This window comes from Portunus trituberculatus, chromosome 2 (genome assembly GCF_017591435.1).
Source record: "Portunus trituberculatus isolate SZX2019 chromosome 2, ASM1759143v1, whole genome shotgun sequence".
Classification (NCBI taxonomy): Eukaryota; Metazoa; Arthropoda; class Malacostraca; order Decapoda; family Portunidae; genus Portunus; species Portunus trituberculatus.
The window spans coordinates 10,829,803-10,850,191 of NC_059256.1; the positions used below are offsets into that span (position 1 = coordinate 10,829,803).

The following is a 20,389-nucleotide window of genomic DNA, read 5'->3' on the forward strand; positions in this document are numbered from 1 at the left end:
TCGTTTATTTTTTTTATTTCCGTTTTTTATTTTTCTTTAGCTTTTGTTTTTTTTTTTCTTTTTTTATGTATTTTTCATTTTTTTTTTATTTTTGCTTCAATTTTTTCACTTTTCATTTTATTTAGCTATTTTTTTCTTTTCCCGTCATTTTTTTCATATTTTTTCATTTTTTTCCTTCCCGTTTTTTTTTTTCATTTTATTTCACTTTTTTTTCATATTTCCATTTTTTTTCTCAATTTTTTTTTCTATTTTGAGTGAACGATTTTTTTTTTCACTTTTTAGTTCTCGAGTGAATATTTTTGACATTTTTTTCATATTTCATCATTTTTTCCCATTTCCGAGTGAATATTTATGGCATTTTTCATATTTCTTCCTGTTTTTCCGTTCGTTTTTTTGCATTAATTTGAGTGAACGTTAGAGAAAAATAACGTTCAAATTACGAGAGTATTTCTATTATTATTATTATTATTATTATTTTATTATTATTATTTTGGGGTTGTGAAAAGTTGCTATAGAAAAAATGGAGAGAAAATTGACAAAAAGGTGTGAAATTATAATAAAAATAAAAATGAAAAAAAAAATGTGTTATTCCCGTGTGTGTGTGTGTGTGTGTGTGTGTGTGTGTGTGTGTGTGTGTGTGTGTGTGAGTGTGTGTGTGTGTGTATCCCACCTCTGCCACCATTGTTTGCTGCTGAAATATGTGTGTGTGTGTGTGTGTGTGTGTGTGTGTGTGTGTGTGTGTGTGTGTGTGTGTGTGTGTGTGTCCCACCTCTGCCACCATTGCTTGCCGCTGAAATATGTGTGTGTGTGTGTGTGTGTGTGTGTGTGTGTGTGTGTGTGTGTGTGTGTGTGTGTGTCCCACCTCTGCCACCATTGTTTGCCGCTGAAATGTGTGTGTGTGTGTGTGTGTGTGTGTAAACAATGCAGGAAGGAGGAAATGAATTAATGGGATGAATGAAAGGAAACAAGAGAAAAAAAGAAAATGAAACAGAAGAAGAAAGAAGAGGGAGAAAAGGATATTAATAAGTAAAAGAAGAGAAGAAAAAAGGAAACAAAGGAGAAAATAGAGAGAAGAGGAAGTAGAAGAAGAAAATGATAAGGAAGAAAGATTCATTTATTTTTTGTATGATCATTTTGTTTCTGTAGTTGTGTTGCTCCAAATTGGATTAACCCCTTCAGTACCATGACACGTTTCCATATTCACTTAGATTACTATTTGGTGATTTTATACACCTTCAAAAACCCACGTGGGGGATTGAAATAGTGAAGACTGACCATTAATCTTTCCCACTCCTATTCTTTCTGTCTCCCTCGAGTTGGTTATTGGCAGCTTCCCGTTGTCTCGTTATGCCCTCCTGCCATGGATAGGAAGAAGGATTTCCCGCCAGTTCTGTCCCACACGGCTTTTAGAACACTATTCTACCCATTCTGAAGCCATCCCTGTCTTTACTGATGGTTCCAAGTCTGATGCAGGTGTTGGGTTTAGTGTGGTTTTAGCCCTCCTACTGGTCTGGCAGCCTTCCTTCGGTGGCATCTGTCTTTACTGTGGAGCTGTCTGCCATAGTCCTTGCTTTACTGATAATTTTTACTCTCCCGGTTTCCCGCAGTGCTCTTACTGCTCTCTCCTTTATTATTTCCCTAACCCATTGGTTTTATCAGCTTTGGATTGGCTATATCTGCTTACCAAAAGAGGATATCGTGTTGGTCATGTTGGTGTTCCCAGGAACAAACACGCAGATCGCCTTGCCAAAGAGGCAGCAAGTCGTGCTCCACCCCCTGCCCCTGTCTTGTTTCAAGATGTCTTCTAGTGTATTGGTTTGGCGGTTGCTGCAATTTGGCAGAGGAGGTGGCAAACTAGGCTCGCCACCTCGAAAATGGGAGAGATCACCACTTCCGCTATCCATCACTGGACGTACACCCATATCCGCGATCACCGTACACAGACATTATTAACGCGACTGTGAATAGGTCACACATACCTTACACAAAGATACCTACTGACCAGGGACCCTCAGCCCTGCTGTGATGACTGCCACTTATGGTGCAGCACCTGCTGGTGGAGTGCCCTAGTTTGATGGACTTCGACACCGCTACCTCTACCGGTGTCGTGGTAAAGATGGCCGTGTCTGTTATCTCTCTAGGGTCCTCGGACCAGCGTGCCTGGCTCCTGGCCATGATGATTTTAGGTACCTGGGTGAAGCTGACCTCTCCAATCTGAGAATTTTATTTAATAATGTGTATTTTAATGTTCTGTTTAATTGTATTTTTAGATACTTTTAATTTCATAGTTTTTAATTGTTTTTAGTTAGTCTTTTTTTTTTTTTTTTTTTTTTTTTTTTTTTTTACATATATATTGTAGTGGCGCCAGATGACCAGATGACCCTTGCTGTTGCGGCGCCTAAGCCAAAACCCATCCATCCATCCTGACCATTAATCTTGTGACCTCCATACACCCTTCCTAATGTCAATAAAATGGTCTAATGGTACACAAAACTCAAGGTGAAAATGTGTCCCAGTACTGAAGGGGTTAAAATAGTGAAGACTGTGGCCATTAATCTTGTGACCTCCATAGACCCTTCCTAATGTCAATAAAATGGTCTAATGGTGCACAAAACTCAAGGTAAAAATGTGTCCCAGTACTGAAGGGGTTAAAATAGTGAAGACTGTGGCCATTAATCTTGTGACCTCCATAGACCCTTGCTAATGTCAATAAAATGGTCTAATGGTGCACAAAACTCAAGGTGAAAATGTGTCCCAGTACTGAAGGGTTAAAATAGTGAAGACTGTGGCCATTAATCTTGTGACCTCCATAGACCCTTCCTAATGTCAATAAAATGGTCTAATGGTGCACAAAACTCAAGGTAAAAATGTGTCCCAGTACTGAAGGGGTTAAAATAGTGAAGACTGTGGCCATTAATCTTGTGACCTCCATAGACCCTTGCTAATGTCAATAAAATGGTCTAATGGTGCACAAAACTCAAGGTGAAAATGTGTCCCAGTACTGAAGGGGTTAAAATAGTGAAGACTGTGGCCATTAATCTTGTGACCTCCATAGACCCTTCCTAATGTCAATAAAATGGTCTAATGGTGCACAAAACTCAAGGTAAAAATGTGTCCCAGTACTGAAGGGGTTAAATTAGTGAAGACTGTGGCCATTAATCTTGTGACCTCCATAGACCCTTGCTAATGTCAATAAAATGGTCTAATGGTGCACAAAACTCAAGGTGAAAATGTGTCCCAGTACTGAAGGGGTTAAAATAGTGAAGACTGTGGCCATTAATCTTGTGACCTCCATAGACCCTTCCTAATGTCAATAAAATGGTCTAATGGTACACAAAACTCAAGGTAAAAATGTGTCCCAGTACTGAAGGGGTTAAAATAGTGAAGACTGTGGCCATTAATCTTTTTTTAATCTCATTTTTAGAAAACGGAAAAGGAAAAGAATAATGAAGACGATGGTGATAAAATTTCTAGTGTTTTTATTTTTATTTATTTTATTTATTTATTTACATTCCGGTGGTGGGAGTAAATAGTTAGGAAATGATAATAGGAAAATAAACTAAAGAGGGAAATAAACGTAACGAAAAAAACAGAAAAGGAGAAGAAAAATAAAAAGAATGATTAAGTTTTATTATTTTATTTATTTATTTATTGTGTGGTGGGATAAAGTTACAAAAATAATGATTAGTAATACACGTAACAGAAAACGGAAAAAGGAAAGAAAAAATATAAAGAATGATTAAATGTGTATTGTTTTTAATTTTTGATGTTTTTAATATTTTTTGGTTGGTGGTGTGATAAACAGTTAGAAAATAATATTAGTGAAATAAACTGAAGATGGAAATAGACGTAACAAAAAAGAAGAAAAGGAGAAGAAAATAATAAAAAGAATGATGATTTTTTGTTAGTTTTTTTTATTTCTTATTTTTTTGGGAGAGGTTTGTGGGATAAACAGTTAGAAAATAAAAATTGGTAATGGACGTAACAGGAAACGGAAAAAGGAAAGAAAAAATATAAAGAGTGATTAAATGTGTATTGTTTCTAATTTTTGATGTTTTGTAATATTTTTTGGTTGGTGGTGTGATAAACAGTTAGAAAATAATATTAGTGAAATAAACTGAAGATGGAAATAGACGTAACAAAAAAACAGAAAAGGAGAAGAAAAATAAAAAAAGAATGATGATTTTTTTGTTAGTTTTATTTTTTTATTTATTTTTTTTTGAAAGGGTTGTGGGATAAACAGTTAGAAAAATAAAAATTGGTAGTGGACGTAACAGAAAATGGAAAAAGGAAAGAAAAAATATAAAGAATGATTAAATGTGTATTGTATCTAATTTTTGATGTTTTTTAATATTTTTTGGTTGGTGGTGTGATAAACAGTTAGAAAATAATATTAGTTAAATAAACTGAAGATGGAAATAGACGTAACAAAAAAAAAAAAAAAAAACAGAAAAGGAGAAGAAAAAAAGAGAATGATGATTTTTTATTTTTTTTTCTATTTCTATTTTTTTTGGGAAAGGTTTGTGGGATAAACAGTTAGAAAATAAAAATTGATAGTGGACGTAATAGAAAACAGAAAAAGGAAAGAAAAATAGAATGATTAAATGTCTATCGTTTCTAATTTTTGATGTTTTGTAATATTTTCTTATATAGTTTGTTTATTTATTTATTTATTGTGTGATGGGATAAACAGTTACAGAAATAATGATTAGTATTAGACGTAACAGAAAACGGAAAAAGGAAAGAAAAATAGAATGATTAAATGTCTTGTTTCTAATTTTTGATATTTTGTAATATTTTCTTATATAGTTTGTTTATTTATTTAATTTTTGTGTGATGGGATAAACAGTTACAAAAATAATGATTAATAATACACGTAACACAAAACTGAAAAAAGGAAAGAAAAAATAGAAAGAGTGATTAAATGTTTATTGTTTCTAATTGTTCATGTTTTGTAATATTATTTTTTGGATGGTGGTGTGATAAACAGTTAGAAAATAAGTCAATTAAAGAAAGCGGGAAATTTGATGTAACAGAAAACGGGAAAGGAAAAGAAAAAATGAAAATGATTAAATTTCTATTATTTCTAGTTTTTTGTTTTTCATTTATTTTTTTGGTGGGGGAGGGGGTATGCACATTTACAAAACAATAGTAGGTAAATTAAAGGAAAAAAAAAAAGGAAAGAGACCGAACAGAAAACGGAAAAGGAAAAGATTTATGGTTAGTTTTCATTTCTCGCTTTTAATTTTGGTGTTTTATTAATTTTTTTAAGGGGGGGGGTGAAGAGGCGGGGGTAACACTTAGAATGGTAGGGAAATAAAAATAAGAGGGAAAGAGAAAGAGACCAAACAGAAAACGGGGAAGGAAAAGAATGAAGGTTTAATTGTAGTGTTTCTAAGTTCCAATATTTTTTAAACTATTTTTTTAAGGGGGAGAATAAACACTTTGAAAACAGTAACAGGTTGATCAAAGAAAGAGGGAAATAAACTTAACAGAAAACGGAGGAAGGAAAAGAATGAAGATTGATTTTGTAGTGTTTCTAAGTTCCAATATTTTCTAAACTTTTTTTTTTAGAGGGGAGAATAAACACTTTGAAAACAGTAACAGGTTGATCAAAGAAAGAGAGAAAGAGACCAAACAGAAAACGGAGGAAGGAAAAGAATGAAGATTGATTTTGTAGTGTTTCAAGTTCCAATATTTTTTAAACTTTTTTTTTAAGAGGGAGAATAAACACTTTGAAAACAGTAACAGGTTGATCAAAGAAAGAGGGAAAGAGACTTAACAGAAAACGGAGGAAGGAAAAGAATGAAGGTTTAATTGTAGTGTTTAAGTTCCAATATTTTTTAAACTTTTTTTTTAAGAGGGAGAATAAACACTTTGAAAACAGTAACAGGTTGATCAAAGAAAGAGGGAAATAAACTTAACAGAAAACGGAGGAAGGAAAAGAATGAAGGTTTAATTGTAGTGTTTTTAAGTTCCAATATTTTCTAAACTTTTTTTTAAGAGGGAGAATAAACACTTTGAAAACAGAAACAGGTTGATCAAAGAAAGAGAGAAAGAGACCAAACAGAAAACGGAGGAAGGAAAAGAATGAAGATTGATTTTGTAGTGTTTCAAGTTCCAATATTTTCTAAACTTTTTTTTTAAGAGGGAGAATAAACACTTTGAAAACAGTAACAGGTTGATCAAAGAAAGAGGGAAATAAACTTAACAGAAAACGGAGGAAGGAAAAGAATGAAGGTTTAATTGTAGTGTTTCAAGTTCCAATATTTTCTAAACTTTTTTTTTTAAGGGGGAGAATAAACACTTTGAAAACAGTAACAGGTTGATCAAAGAAAGAGGGAAATAAACTTAACAGAAAACGGAGGAAGGAAAAGAATGAAGGTTTAATTGTAGTGTCCCTAAGTTCCAATATTTTCTAAACTTCTTTTTTAGGAGGGGAGAATTAACACTTTGAAAACAGTAACAGGTTGATCAAAGAAAGAGGGAAATAAACTTAACAGAAAACGGAGGAAGGAAAAGAATGAAGATTGATTTTGTAGTGTTTCAAGTTCCAATATTTTCTAAACTTTTTTTTTTAAGAGGGAGAATAAACACTTTGAAAACAGTAACAGGTTGATCAAAGAAAGAGGGAAAGAGACCAAACAGAAAACGGAGGAAGGAAAAGAATGAAGGTTTAATTGTAGTGTTTCTAAGTTCCAATATTTTCTAAACTTTTTTTTTAAGAGGGAGAATTAACACTTTGAAAACAGTAACAGGTTGATCTAAGAAAGAGGGAAATAAACAGAAAACGGAGAGGGAAAGAATGAAGATTGATTTTGTAGTGTTTCTAAGTTGCAATGTTTTATGAAGTGTTTAGAGAATGTACAGTTGCAAAATAAAAAAGAAGAGGAAAATAGACCAAATAGAAAACGGAGGAAGGAAAATAATGAAGGGTGAAGTTTCTTGTTCCTAGATTTTGATGTAATTTATAAGTGTGTTTTTGTGTGTTGCTTAAAAGTTGTCTTATTTATTTATTTCATATTTTTTTCATCTTACTTTATTTACGTATTTTTACTTACTTTTAATTAATATTTTTCCTCATTTCCGATTAGTTTATATTTTTGAAAACTTACCTGATTTTTAGCACTTTTTATTTCTATATTTTCTTTTTTTTTTTTTTTTTTTTTTCTATTTCTACCCTGTGTGCTTTTGACGGGAATTTCTGGGCTAAAGGAGATACTTTTTGTGGTACCTCCTATCTCAAAGCCCACCCGCTAGGAAACCATTGCCCCGAGTGAGGAAGCCCAACCTACACTCGGACATTTGACAGGATTCGAACCCGTGCGCTTGGAGACCCGTCATACCCCAAAGCATGCATGGTTCCACTGTACCACGGCGGCCCTAGTTAAGGTTAATAAATCAGAACAGCAGTGAAAGGATGATGATAATAAAAATGCATGATATTGTTAGTATTATACATTTTATTTCAATACTGCATCACGCTGATTGGCTAAAAAGAACTTGCCTGTATGAAGCTCAGCCAATCACAGCCCAGGGAGCCATGACGTCACCAGTGCACCTTTGGAATCTTAGCCTACCGTGACATCTTTACATTCTCTCTCTCTCTCTCTCTCTCTCTCTCTCTCTCTCTCTCTCTCTCTCTCTCTCTCTCTCTCTCTCTCTCTCTCTCTCTCTCTCTCTGTGACACATATTTACAATCTCTCTGTTTTTTTTTCTCTCTGATTCCATTACTTTACAATCTCTAGCTTCTCTCTTTCTCTCTCAGACCACATCCTAGTTCATTTTCTCTTTTATCTCTCTCTCTCTCTCTCTCTCTCTGATACTATTGACTCTCCACAATCTCTCTTTCTTTCTCTCTGACACTAGTGCATCTTTACAATATTTTTTTTCTCTCTCTGTCACCATTACATCTTTACAATTTGTCTCTCTCTCTCTCTCTATCTGACGCCATTACATCTTAACAATCTCTTTCACTTTCTCTCTCTCTCTCTCTTTCTCTCACGCCAGTACATCTTTACAATCTCTCTCTCTAAAAGGAAAGCATCTTTACAAACTCGAATTGAAAACATAAACATCATATTATCTTTTTTTCTTTCCTATCTTCTATTTATATTTCATTCATCCAAACTTTTTTTATTTCCTTATTGATTTTGACGTTTTTTTTCTTTTTCTAGTTTATTTATTTATTTATTTGAGGTATATTATGGTGTATCCCAGTAGATTTTTGAAAGGTGCACGGTCGTCACCACTCCCAAGGCCAGCGATTGGGTAGAAACTGACGCCGGAGTGACAGAAAACGTTAAGTCCATCAGAGAAAACATTAATTTAAGGAGGAACTAAAATAAAAAAAGAAATTAGGAACAAGAGAGGCAGAAGAGATGAGAACAGTTACAACAAGGACACAGATAGATAACAATAATAATGATAATAAAGATAATAATAATAATAATAATAACTTGGTAATTACACTATGTACTTTTATTATTTGTTTTGTTGTTCTGGAGGTTCACACTATAGATATTTTTCTTGCCTTTTTTTATAATCTTTTTAGCACAACAGCAAAAACTGACCTTAGTCTAACATCAAACATCTTTTTTTTTTTAAACAGACAAATACACAACAGACATCAGCGCCGCCCACACACACACACACACACACGCACGCACGCACACAAATTTCCGCTGTTACATTTTGGTGGCAGCAGTAGGATGCGCTCACACATGCACACATACACATGCACGCACACAAATTTCCACTGTTACAAATTGGTGGCAGCAGTGGGATGCGCTCACACACACACACACACACACACACACACACACACACACACACACACACACACATGCACGCACACAAATTTCCGCTGTTACATTTTGGTGGCAGCAGTGGGATGCGCTCACACATGCACACACATGCACACACACAAATTTCCACTGTTACAAATTGGTGGCAGCAGTGGGATGCGCTCACACACACACACACACACACACACACACACACACACACACACACACACACACACACACACACACACACAGGGGGGAGGGGGCGCTGAGTCAAAAATTCTCAACAATATTTATTCTTAAAACTAAAAAGCCAAGTAGATTAAATTTTTGGGAGGGTAATTTATTATTATTATTATTATTATTATTATTATTATTATTATTATTATTATTACTTGGCTTTTTTATTATACCTTTTTCCTTCCTCCTTTCTCTCTCTCTCTCTCTCTCTCTCTCTCTCTCTCTCTCTCTCTCTCTCTCTCTCTCTCTCTCTCTCTCTCTCTCTCTCTCTCTCTCTCTCTCTCTCTCTCTCTCTCTCTCTCTCTCTCTCTCTCTCTCTCTCTCTCTATCTCTCATTAATTTTCTCTTTCTTTTTCTCTCTTTTCTCTCCTATTTTCTGTTGCTCTGGTTTTCTTTTTCACATATTTTTGCTTAATTTATTTGTTTATTCGTGGCATCTTTTTCTATGGTGAGGTAAGCGACACACGGTTCCAAATTGTGTAGTGGCATGCATGGGACAAGGCAGTACCACCTCTTTCATAAGGTATCCAACATTCTGGAAGTCCAACACATGAGTCTATCAAGTGGAAATATAATGGAGATAGAGAAGTGACATGCATTGGATAGAGAAAACCCAACTCTGTCATGGGGTGTCCGACATATTTGAAAGTTAGAAACATACGTTCATAAAATTTAATATAGAAATTGAGTTTGAAGGTAATGGAGATGAGTAGAGGCATGCATCGGATATGGCAATTCTTTCATTGAGGTGTCCGACATGTTCCGAAGGTCCAAAACATTAGTTTGTAAAGTTGGAATATGTTAAAAAATTGACTTGAAGTATAATAGAGACTACGTTGTGGCATGCATCGAACAGGACAACAACAGCTCTTTCATGAGGTGTTCGACATATTCCGAAAGTCTAAAAAGTCATAAAGTCGGAATATAATAGAGACTGCGCTGTGGCATGCATGGGACAGGACAACTTCAGCTCTTTCATGAGGTGTTCGACATATTCGGAATATAGTAGAGACTGCTTTGTGGCATGCATCGAAAGTCTAAAAGGTCATAAAGTCGGAATATAATAAAGACTGCGTTGTGGCATGCATCGGACAGGACAACTCCAGCTCTTTCATGAGGTGTTTGACATATTCCGAAAGTCTAAAAGGTCATAAAGTCGGAATATAATAGAGACTGCGTTGTGGCATGCATGGAACAGGACAACTCCAGCTCTTTCATGAGGTGTTCGACATATTCCGAAGTCCAAAACAGAAGTACCTAAATTCACAATATAATAGAAACCCTCAAGATTTTTCCACTCCCAGACTGCAGAGCAAGATATCCGTGCTGCAGTGAGGCAAGTGTCTGAGAGAGGTACCGCGACCAACCACCACGTGTCATAAGAGCAAGTCAATTCCTCCCGGCCAGTGGAAATGTGGATGTGTGCGTAACTTTTGAGGCGAGTGTCAAGTATGGTCGCTGTCTGAGAGATGTACCGCGACCAACCACCACATGTCATAAGGGCAAGTCAATTACTCCCGGCCAGTGGAAATGTGGATGTGTGCGTAACTTTTGAGGCGAGTGTCAAGTATGGTCGCTGTCTGAGAGAGGTACCGTGACCAACCACCACGTGTCATAAGGGCAAGTCAATTACTCCCGGCCAGTGGAAATGTGGATGTGTGCGTAACCTTTGAGGCGAGTGTCAAGTATGGTCGCTGTCTGAGAGAAGTACTGCGACCAACCACCACATGTCATAAGAGCAAGTCAACTCCTCCCGGCCAGTGGAAATGTGGATGTGTGCGTAACTTTGAGGCGAGTGTCAAGTATGGTCGCTTACCTCACAATGGCACAGTGCTTTAGTGGGGTAAGTGCACACGTGGCTGAGTCAAAGAGAGGGAGTTTCAAATGTTCTTTTCTCGACCGTCTGTGTCGTTTACCTCAATATAGCAGGAGACGCCATATTTATTGATTTTTTTTTTTTTTTCATTTTTTTCAATTTCATATTTTATTTTGCAATGTTTTATTTCGATGGTGATGTTTTTTTTTTTTTTTAATTAGTTTTGTTGTTCTTGATCTTGTTTTGTTTCTTCTCATTAGTGTTTATTAATTATTGTTTTTATCAGTCTCTTGTTGTTTTGTATTATTGGAAATTTGAATAGTAGTAGTAGTAGTAGTAGTAGTAGTAGTAGTAGTAGTAGTAATTTTTGCTTTTTATTTCTCCTTCTACATTTAATTATTTTTTCTCTCTCTCTCTCTTTTCTTTCTTATTTTTTCTTTTATTTTAACTTTTCTTTATATCTTGAATCAATTTTTGCTTTTTTTCCTTTTCCTCTTCTTTTCTCTCTCTCTCTCTTTCTCTAACCTAACCCAACAATTTCTATCTCTACCTCTATCTCTCTCTCTCTAACTCTAATTTTCATACATAAGCAGGAACAAAAACACTAAAAAACAAACACAAAGAGAGAGAAGGAGAGAGAGAGAGAAAGAGAGAGAGAGTGTGAGAGTAACGAGGGAGAGCGGGAGAGGTAAGGGAAGGTTCACTTAACTCTCACTAACTAGTACTGGAAGACTTGCTCTGGCCCGCCACTAGATGTCTCTGGCCGTCACGTAGACTAACCCGTTTTCTGTCATTCATTTCAAGGGTGTCTTATTTATTTATTTCAAAGGTGTATGTTATCGTTTTCTTTCATTCATTTTAAGAGTATTTATTTATTTATTTATTTATTTATTTCAAGGGTGCCTATATTATTTTTCTGTTATTCATTTCAACGGAGTCTATTTTATTTTTTCAAAGATGTATGTGATCGTTTTCTTTCGTTCATTTTAAGAGTGTCTATTTTATTTACTTATTTTTTATATTTCAAGAGTGTCCATGTTATCGCTTTCTTTGGTATATTTTAAGGATGTCCATACTATTTACTATTTCATTCGTTTTTGTCTGGCCCCGTTTTCTTTGGTGCCTTTAAGGGGTGTCTTTATTATTGTTTTCATTCCTTATGTGGTTTTAAGGGGTGGCTTTGTTGTTGTTGTTTTTATTCTTTTTTTTTTATAACACGTGATTTTAGGGAACTGGCAACACAATGGGTCATTTTTTCTTTTCTTTTTTTTCTTTAGTCCCTCCTGCGTAAAAAGATAATTGATTTTGGTTTTCCTTGATGTTATTAATTTCTTTCTTTGATACGAGGAAGTAGTGGAATTAACTCTTTCTTTCCTATATTCGCTTGATAAATATTTAAAACGTATATTTCTTAAGGTTTTCAGAAATTTTGTTCAGGGAAATTGTGAGTTTTGCTGAAATTTTGTGTTGGAGAAAGTGGTTTTGTGTTTTAAAGGAATTTTCTTAGAAGTGTTTTAAAAGGACGTGACTTGACAAAATATGGAATACGTATTTCTTAGGTTTTCAGAAATTATGTTTAGGGAAATTCTGTGTTTTAGAGAAATTTTGTGTTGGAGAAAATGGTTTTGTGTTTTAAGGGAAATTTCAAAGTTAAGGAAATTTTCTTAGGAGTGTTTTAAAAGGACGTGACTTGACAAAATATGGAATACGTATTTTTTAAGGTTTACAGAAATTTTGTTTAGGGAAATTCTGTGTTTAGTGAAATTTTGTGTTGAAGGAAATAGTTTTGTGTTTTAAGGGAAATTTCAAAGCTAAGGAAATTTTCTTAGGAGTGTTTTAAAAGGACGTGACTTGACAAAATATGGAATACGTATTTTTAAGGTTTTCAGAAATTTTGTTTAGGGAAATTCAGTGTTTAGAGAAATTTTGTGTTGAAGGAAATAGTTTGTGTGTTTTAAGGGAAATGTTTAAGGTTTGTGAAGTTTCCTTAAGAATGTTTTCAAAGAAATTCACTCAAAAAAAGTTAGAATACGTATTTTTACATTTTTTAGAAATTTTGAGTTGAAAATGGTTTTGTGTTTTAAAGATATTTTTTTTAATGTTAAGGAAATTTTTGCAAGATTGTTTTTAAAGATGCTCACTGCAAAAGTAGATAGAATGAATATTTCTTAAGTTTTTGAGAAATTTTGTTGGCGAATGTCTGTGTTGAGGGAAATTATTGTGTTGAGGGAAATGGTTCACGTGTTTAAAGAAAAGTTTTAAGAATTATGAAATTTTTTAAGTGTTTTGAAATGATTGCCTAAAAAATACATATTTCTTAAGGTTTTGAGAAAGTTTGTTGGTGAAATTCTGTGTTTCAGGAAATTTTGTGTTGAGGGAAATGGTTCACGTGTTTTAAGAAAATTTTTAAGAATTATGAAAATTTCTCAAGTGTTTTAAAGTAATCGCCTAAAAAACAGATAGAATACATATTTTTTAAGGTTTTGAGAAATTTTTAAGGTTTTGAGAAATTTTTGTTCAAGGAAATTTTGTGTTAAAAGTGGTTTTGTGTTTTAAGGGAAAATTTTAAGGTTCGTGAGATTTCCTAAGTTGTCTTTATAGGAGTTCACTCAAAGAATAGATAGCATACGTATTTCTGAAGATTTTAAGGAATTTTGTTTAGGGAAATTTGTGTTGAGGGAAATTTGTGTTTCAAGGGAAATTTCAAAGTTAGGGAAATTTTCGTAAGACTATTTTAAAAGAACTGACTCTAAAAATTATTAAGGTTTTGAAAAATTGTGTTGAGGGAAGTTATTTTGTGTTTTAAGGGAAAAAAATAGTGTTTTAAGGGAAAATTTTGTTAAGGGAAGTTATTTTGTGTTTTAAGGGAATTCATTTTGTTTTAAGGGAAAAAATTGTGTTGAAGGAAATTGTTTTGTGTTTAAAGGAAATTTTTGTGTTTTAAGGGAAAAAAATGTGTTGAAGGAAACTGTTTTGTGTTTTAAGGAAATTTTTTGTTTTAAGGGGAAAAAATTGTGTTGAGGGAAATTAATGTATGCTTTAAGTAAAAAAAATTGTGTTGAGGGAAATTATTTTGTCTTAAGGAAAAAATTAGAGGGAAACTGTTTCGTGTTTTAAGGGAAATTTTTAAAGATTCTATAAATTTCCTTAAGTGTCTAAAAAACTGACACATTTGCACAAAAAAAGAAATATTTCACTTTCTCACAATTTTCCTTTTTCCATTTCCATATCCATTATTTTGTACTTTCATTTTCTCAACCATTACTATCACCATTATTTTCACCACAACCATTACAATCTCACCACAACCATTACAATCACCATTATTTTCACCACAACCATTACTATCACCATTATCTTCACCATTACAACCATTACATTATCACCATTATCTTCAACCATTACAATCACCATTATTTTCACCACAACCATTACTATCACCATTATCTTCACCACAACCATTACAATCACCATTATCTTCACCACAACCATTACAATCACCATTATCTTCACCACAACCATTACTATCACCATTATTTTCACCACAACCATTACTATCACCATTATCTTCACCACAACCATTACAATCACCATTATCTTCACCACAACCATTACTATCACCATTATCTTCACCACAACCATTGCTATCACCATTATTTTCACCACAATCATTACAATCACCATTATCTTCACCACAACCATTACTATCACCATTATCTTCACCACAACCATTAGTATTACCATTATTTTCACCATAACCATTACAATCACCATTTTCTTCACCACAACCATTACTATCACCATTATCTTCACCACAACCATTAGTATTACCATTATTTTCATCACAACCATTACTATCACCATTATTTTCACCACAACCATTACAATCACCATTATCTTCACCACAACCATTACTATCACCATTATCTTCACCACAACCATTACAATCACCATTATCTTCACCACAACCATTACAATCACCATTATCTTCACCACAACCATTACTATCACCATTATTTTCACCACAACCATTACAATCACCATTATTTTCACCACCAATTGTTTTTTTTTTTTTTCGTAATTCGTCCATTTTTTATCTTTTTTTTTTTTATCAATATGGTCACTTTTTTTTTCTTTTATTTCTTCATTCTTATTTTTATTCTATTTTCTTTCCCTTTTCTTCTTTCTTATCTTCTATTCTTTATTCTTTTATTCTTCCTTATTTTTTCATTTATTGTTTATTCCCTATTCGTTTATCTTTTTTTTTTTTTTGTTATTTTGTGTTTATATTTTCTATCTTTTCATCATTTCCTTTTCTTTCCTTCTTTCTTTTTCTTATTTTCTTATTTTCTCAGTCTTTCCTTCATTTATTCCAAGTTTTCTTCATTTTCTTTTTTTTTTATTATTATTTATCTCAGTCTTCCCTTCAATAGTTTCTTAATTTGTCTTGTTTTTCTTCATTTCTTTCCATTTTCTTGACTTTTTTCATTCTTTTCGTTAGCTTATCCCATTTTCTGTCTTTTTTTCCCATTTTCTTTCACTTCAATCATTTTTACTTGGTTTTATTATGAATTTAATATTTTACTAATTTTCTTTTCTCAGTCTTAATTTTTTCCCGTATTTTTTTCTCGTTATTCTTTCATTTTCTTATTTAATTTCCTATTTTTCCTTCGTATTCCTGTATTTATTTCAATTTTTAACATTTTTTTTTGAGTTTCCCCTTCAATTTTTATTTTATTTTATTTTTTTGTCCATTTTCTTCTTAGTTTTCATATCGTTCTATTATTATTATTATTATTTATTTATTTATTTATTTTTGCATTTCTTTGGTATTTTTCAATGTACGGTTACAGTGCCTCCATGTACGATACTTTGTGTGAAGGAGGGAAGTCACGTGACGTCACCAGTATAGACGATTGGATCCCCTTAGTGCGTGACAAAGAAGATCAGATTCCACTTGTCGATCCTATTTATTTATTTATTTATTTATTATTATTATTATTATTATTATTATTATTATTGTTGTTGTTGTTGTTGTTTTTATTATTGTTATTGTTGTATGTTGATATTTTGACTTCGAGAGAGAGAGAGAGAGAGAGAGAGAGAGCTGGAAAGTTGCCAGGGAACAAGAGACTACTAACATTGATTCCAGAGAGAGAGAGAGAGAGAGAGAGAGAGAGAGAGAGAGAGAACTAAAACTCTCCATTTGACATCCTTCCCTCCCATATTGATCCTCCTCCTCCTCCTCCTCCTCCTCCTCCTCCTCCTCCTCCTCCTCCTCCTCCAGCATCACTTCCTTCTTCCTCCTTCTTCTTCTTTTCCTTATTTTTATCTTCTCATCCTTCCCTCATTCTTCTCTCTCTCTCTCTCTCTCTCTCTCTCTCTCTCTCTCTCTCTCTCTCTCTCTCTCTCTCTCTCTCTCTCTCTCTCTCTCTCTCTCTCTCTCTCTCTCTCTCTCTCTCTCTCTCTCTCTCTCTCGCTCGCTCTCTCAAGATTTTCCTTCCTTTCTTGAGAGAGAGAGAGAGAGAGAGAGAGAGAGAGAGGAGTGACGTCATTGCAGATTTAGGGTTTAAAGGGGTATGAGTCTCTCTCTCTCTCTCTCTCTCTCTCTCTCTCTCTCTCTCTCTCTCTCTCTCTCTCTCTCTCTCTCTCTCTCTCTCTCTCTCTCTCTCTCTCTCTCTCTCTCTCTCTCATACCGTCAACATTTGATAAATTGACTGATAGTTTTCATTCACGAGAGAGAGAGAAAGAGAGAGAGACAGAGAGAGAGAGAGAGAGAGAGAGAGAGAGAGAGAGAGAGAGAGAGAGAGAGAGGAGGAGGTTGGTGGAAGGCAGGAAGAAGAACGGCATGTTCCTCCTCCTCCTCCTCCTCCTTCTCCTCCTCCTCTTCCTCCTCTTCTTCCTGCTCCTCTTCCTCCTCCTCCTCCTCCTCCTCCTCTTCTTCCTCCTTCTCCTCCTCCTCCTCCTTCTCCTCTTCCTCTTGCTCTCCCTCTTTCTCCCTTTACACTTTCTCTAAATTACGAGAGAGAGAGAGAGAGAGAGAGAGAGAGAGAGAGAGAGATAACAACAACAACAACAACAACAACAACAACAACAACCATAACCAATATTACAACAACAGCCTTCTAACTGTACAAAATCAACATAAAGTCACCCCAATCCCTTATAAAAACAGAAGGATCGAGACAGTGGGATCCAATTCTCTATAACACACACTAGTAGGATCAGATCGCCTTTGTAACACACTTTGTGGCAAGATTGGGCACGTGTATGGAAGACTTGAGTATCTTTGTTCCCTGACGCTCTATTACCACTTGACTGACTGACTGACTGGCACTCCTCGTCAGTCTATAGTTTTGTCACTAAGTCTCTTAAAACAGCTCTACTATTGCTGTTAAGACGTGGGGGAGGAGCCGGAGGGTGTGTGTGTGTGTGTGTGTGTGTGTGTGGTAATAATTCGATTTATTTATTTATGACATTTTTTTTTTTTTCTTGTTTTTGTTGTTTTTTATGTTGGGTTTAAAAATTTTGGGTTATGGTTGAGTTTCCAAGTGTTTTTTTTTTTTTATATATATACATTTATTTATTTATTTTTTCTGTTTTCTGTGGGAAGATGTCATACCATTTTGTTTGGGGGGGTGGGGGGTGGTGGAATGCATTTTGACTTCATTTTTTTGTGGGGGGGGGCAGATAAACTTATTTTTACTATATTTTGATTTTTTCTTTCTATTTTTCATCATCTTGTCTTTTAAATTGTTTCGCGTCTCAAAAATTTCGTGCATTACCTTAAAATTTTGAGTCAATTTATAACATTTTTCTTTGAGTTATCATTTTTAGGGATCATTTCGTGTGTGTGTGTGTGTGTGTGTGTGTGTGTGTGTGTGTGTGTGTGTGTGTGTGTGTGTGTGTGTGTGTGTGACCATCACCCCCACACGCACCCTCCCCCACGTCCACCGTATCTACGAGTTAACCACTACAACTGTATGTACTAGTGAAGCAGCGCGCATGCATACACGCACGCACGCGCTCCACATCCAAAAACCGACAGTAACACGCACAGACACGCACACGCGCACACGCACACGCACAGGAGGTTTTTGTGTGCACATGTGACTGTTTTCCAACGTAACAATAACAGAACACACACACACGCATACACACAACAAACGCACACAAACACACACACGCCAAGGAAGCTTAATCCCCAACAAACACACACACATAACGTACACAAGTCAGAAAAAACGTACACACACGTACAGACACATACACGTACACGTACACACCTGCCGTCACCTTAATTAACTACAGGTGACGCGCAGGTAACATCTACATTAATCACTAATAAATGGAAGACTTCTTTACTTGTAGGCTGGGGGGGCTGGGGGAGACACACGCCTGCCCCCTGGAAGACTCAGTTACTGGGGTAGGAGGGCAATGGGACCTTTATAGATCTAGCCACCCCTTATTTGGAAGACATATTTGCGGGGTTTTGGGCCTTTTGACCTGATGCACCCCTGGAAGACTTTTAGGGACCATGTAGGCCTCTTGGATAATGCAACCCCTAGGAAACAGAAGGGGTTCAATTCAGCACCCTTGGGGGATACCTGGGTGCTGGGTTATTGCTCTCAGGGTTGGGCCTGGGCAGGGCTCGGGGCTTAGAAAGGCAGACCGATTTTGAAGGCCTGTACGAGGGAATAGAAGGAAGTGGTGATTCCGATAATTCCAAACAGGAAGCCCAGGAAGATGACAAAGTAGTCGTATATGATGTCACCCCACTCAAGCTTCCCTGCCTTGATTTTGAGGTGGAAGTAGCAGGGCCAGATGAAAGACAGCATCGTCCCAGTGAAGGAGCCGATCAGCCCCATCAGAATCGCGAAATGTGGGATCGAGATGGCCATCAAAATCGTGAACACCACAACCAACACACGGATTGCCAACGCCCACACTTTCAGCTCTCCGTCGAGCGCCCAGACTGACGGAAAGGTGGTTTTGGGTTTGCCTCGGAAGAAAGTGACCTCGATGATCTCCACGGCGGCGTAGTATGGCAGTGGGTAGGAGAGCAAAGCCTTCACCACCAGGATGATATTCACGAAGCCCTTAAATGTCGGGTTTGGCAGGTTGTTCGTGATGACTTCCTCAGTATCAAGAGCCCAGGTTAGGAAGCCAACCCAGCCAAACAGGGCCTTGAAAATTGCAGCCGTGATGTGACTCCAGTTCAACATGCACGTGAACTTTGACCGGTCCACCATGTTGTACTCCAGCGTTGGCAGAAAGATGTGGGACGTGTAACTGAAGACAATGATTCCTAGAGCTATTGGGAACTCTATGATATCAATTCGGAACATGACTTTCGACCACGCCCAATTTGCCGCATTGCCCACACAGTACGCCAAAATGATGATGTTGATTGCCAAGTGGGCCACCATGCACCAGAAGCTCAAGGTGGACACGTGGTGGAGGTTCTTGAGAAAGCCACAGGGGATAAGGAGAACCCCGCAGAGCATCATCCAAGAGCGGGCGTCAATGGGACCGGTGGGGAAACTTCCAATCATGAGGTCCCCGCACAGCACCACGTACAGGATGCATGTCATGAGCAACTCTATCAGCTGTTTGGGGACGTGGGGAGGAGCAGAGAGGAACAGCAGATTTAGGTTAGATTGTAGAAGGAATATAAGGAAGAGAAATGAAAGACGGGTTTTAGGGAGCAGAAAGATAGGTAGATTGTACAGAGAATATTGGGAAGAGAAAGGCAAGGCGTGTTTTGGAGTGTAGAAACAGGAAGAAAGGGATGTAAGTGTGAGGGTTACATTGGGTTGTGGGTGGAAGGATTGGTAAGATGTGTTTTTGGTGTTTGAGGAGAAGAGGAGCAGGAGGATTGGGGAGCAGAGAAGGATGGAAGGGAAAAAGGGAAGGTTAGGAGTGAAGAAGGTTGAAAAAAAGGAGAGGGAGAAAAAAAAGAGAGAAAGAAGAGGGAATGGAAGTTATTAGTAATATTAGATTTATAGAACACACACACACACACACACACACACACACACACACACACACACACACACACACACACACACACACACACACACACACACACACATACACACACACATACACACACACACACACACATCCCCAACACAAACCCTTATTAACTCATCCTTCCCCTTCACCACACACGCACAAACACACTCAAACACACACAAACCCTACCCCAAACACACACACACACACGACCCGGTAGCTGAGTGGTTAGAGCGGTGGCTTCACAAGCCAGAGGACTGGGATTCGATTCCCCGGCCGGGTGGAGATATTTGGGTGTGTCTCCTTTCACGTGTAGCCGCTGTTCACTGTTCACTGTTCAGTGTTGAGTGTTCACCTAGCAGTGAGTAGGTACGGGATGTAAATGGAGGAGTTGTGACCTTGTTGTCCCGGTGTGTGGTGTGTGCCTGGTCTCAGGCCTATCCCAAGATCGGAAATAATGAGCTCTGAGCTCGTTCCGTAGGGTAACGTCTGGCTGTCTCGTCAGAGACTGCAGCAGATCAAACAATGA

The 20,389-nt window shown here is 36.4% G+C and overlaps 1 protein-coding gene across 1 annotated transcript in view; it reads right to left on the bottom strand.

Moving 5' to 3' along the window:
• Window positions 1-17,396: 17,396 nt before the first annotated feature.
• The window catches only part of LOC123505575 (vesicular inhibitory amino acid transporter-like), a 6,314-nt gene continuing 3,321 nt past the window's right edge, over window positions 17,397-20,389 (bottom strand). The window contains 1 exon segment of the mRNA XM_045257057.1: window positions 17,397-19,451. Within this exon segment, the coding sequence (XP_045112992.1) occupies window positions 18,501-19,451 (951 nt within the window). The 3' untranslated portion in view covers window positions 17,397-18,500.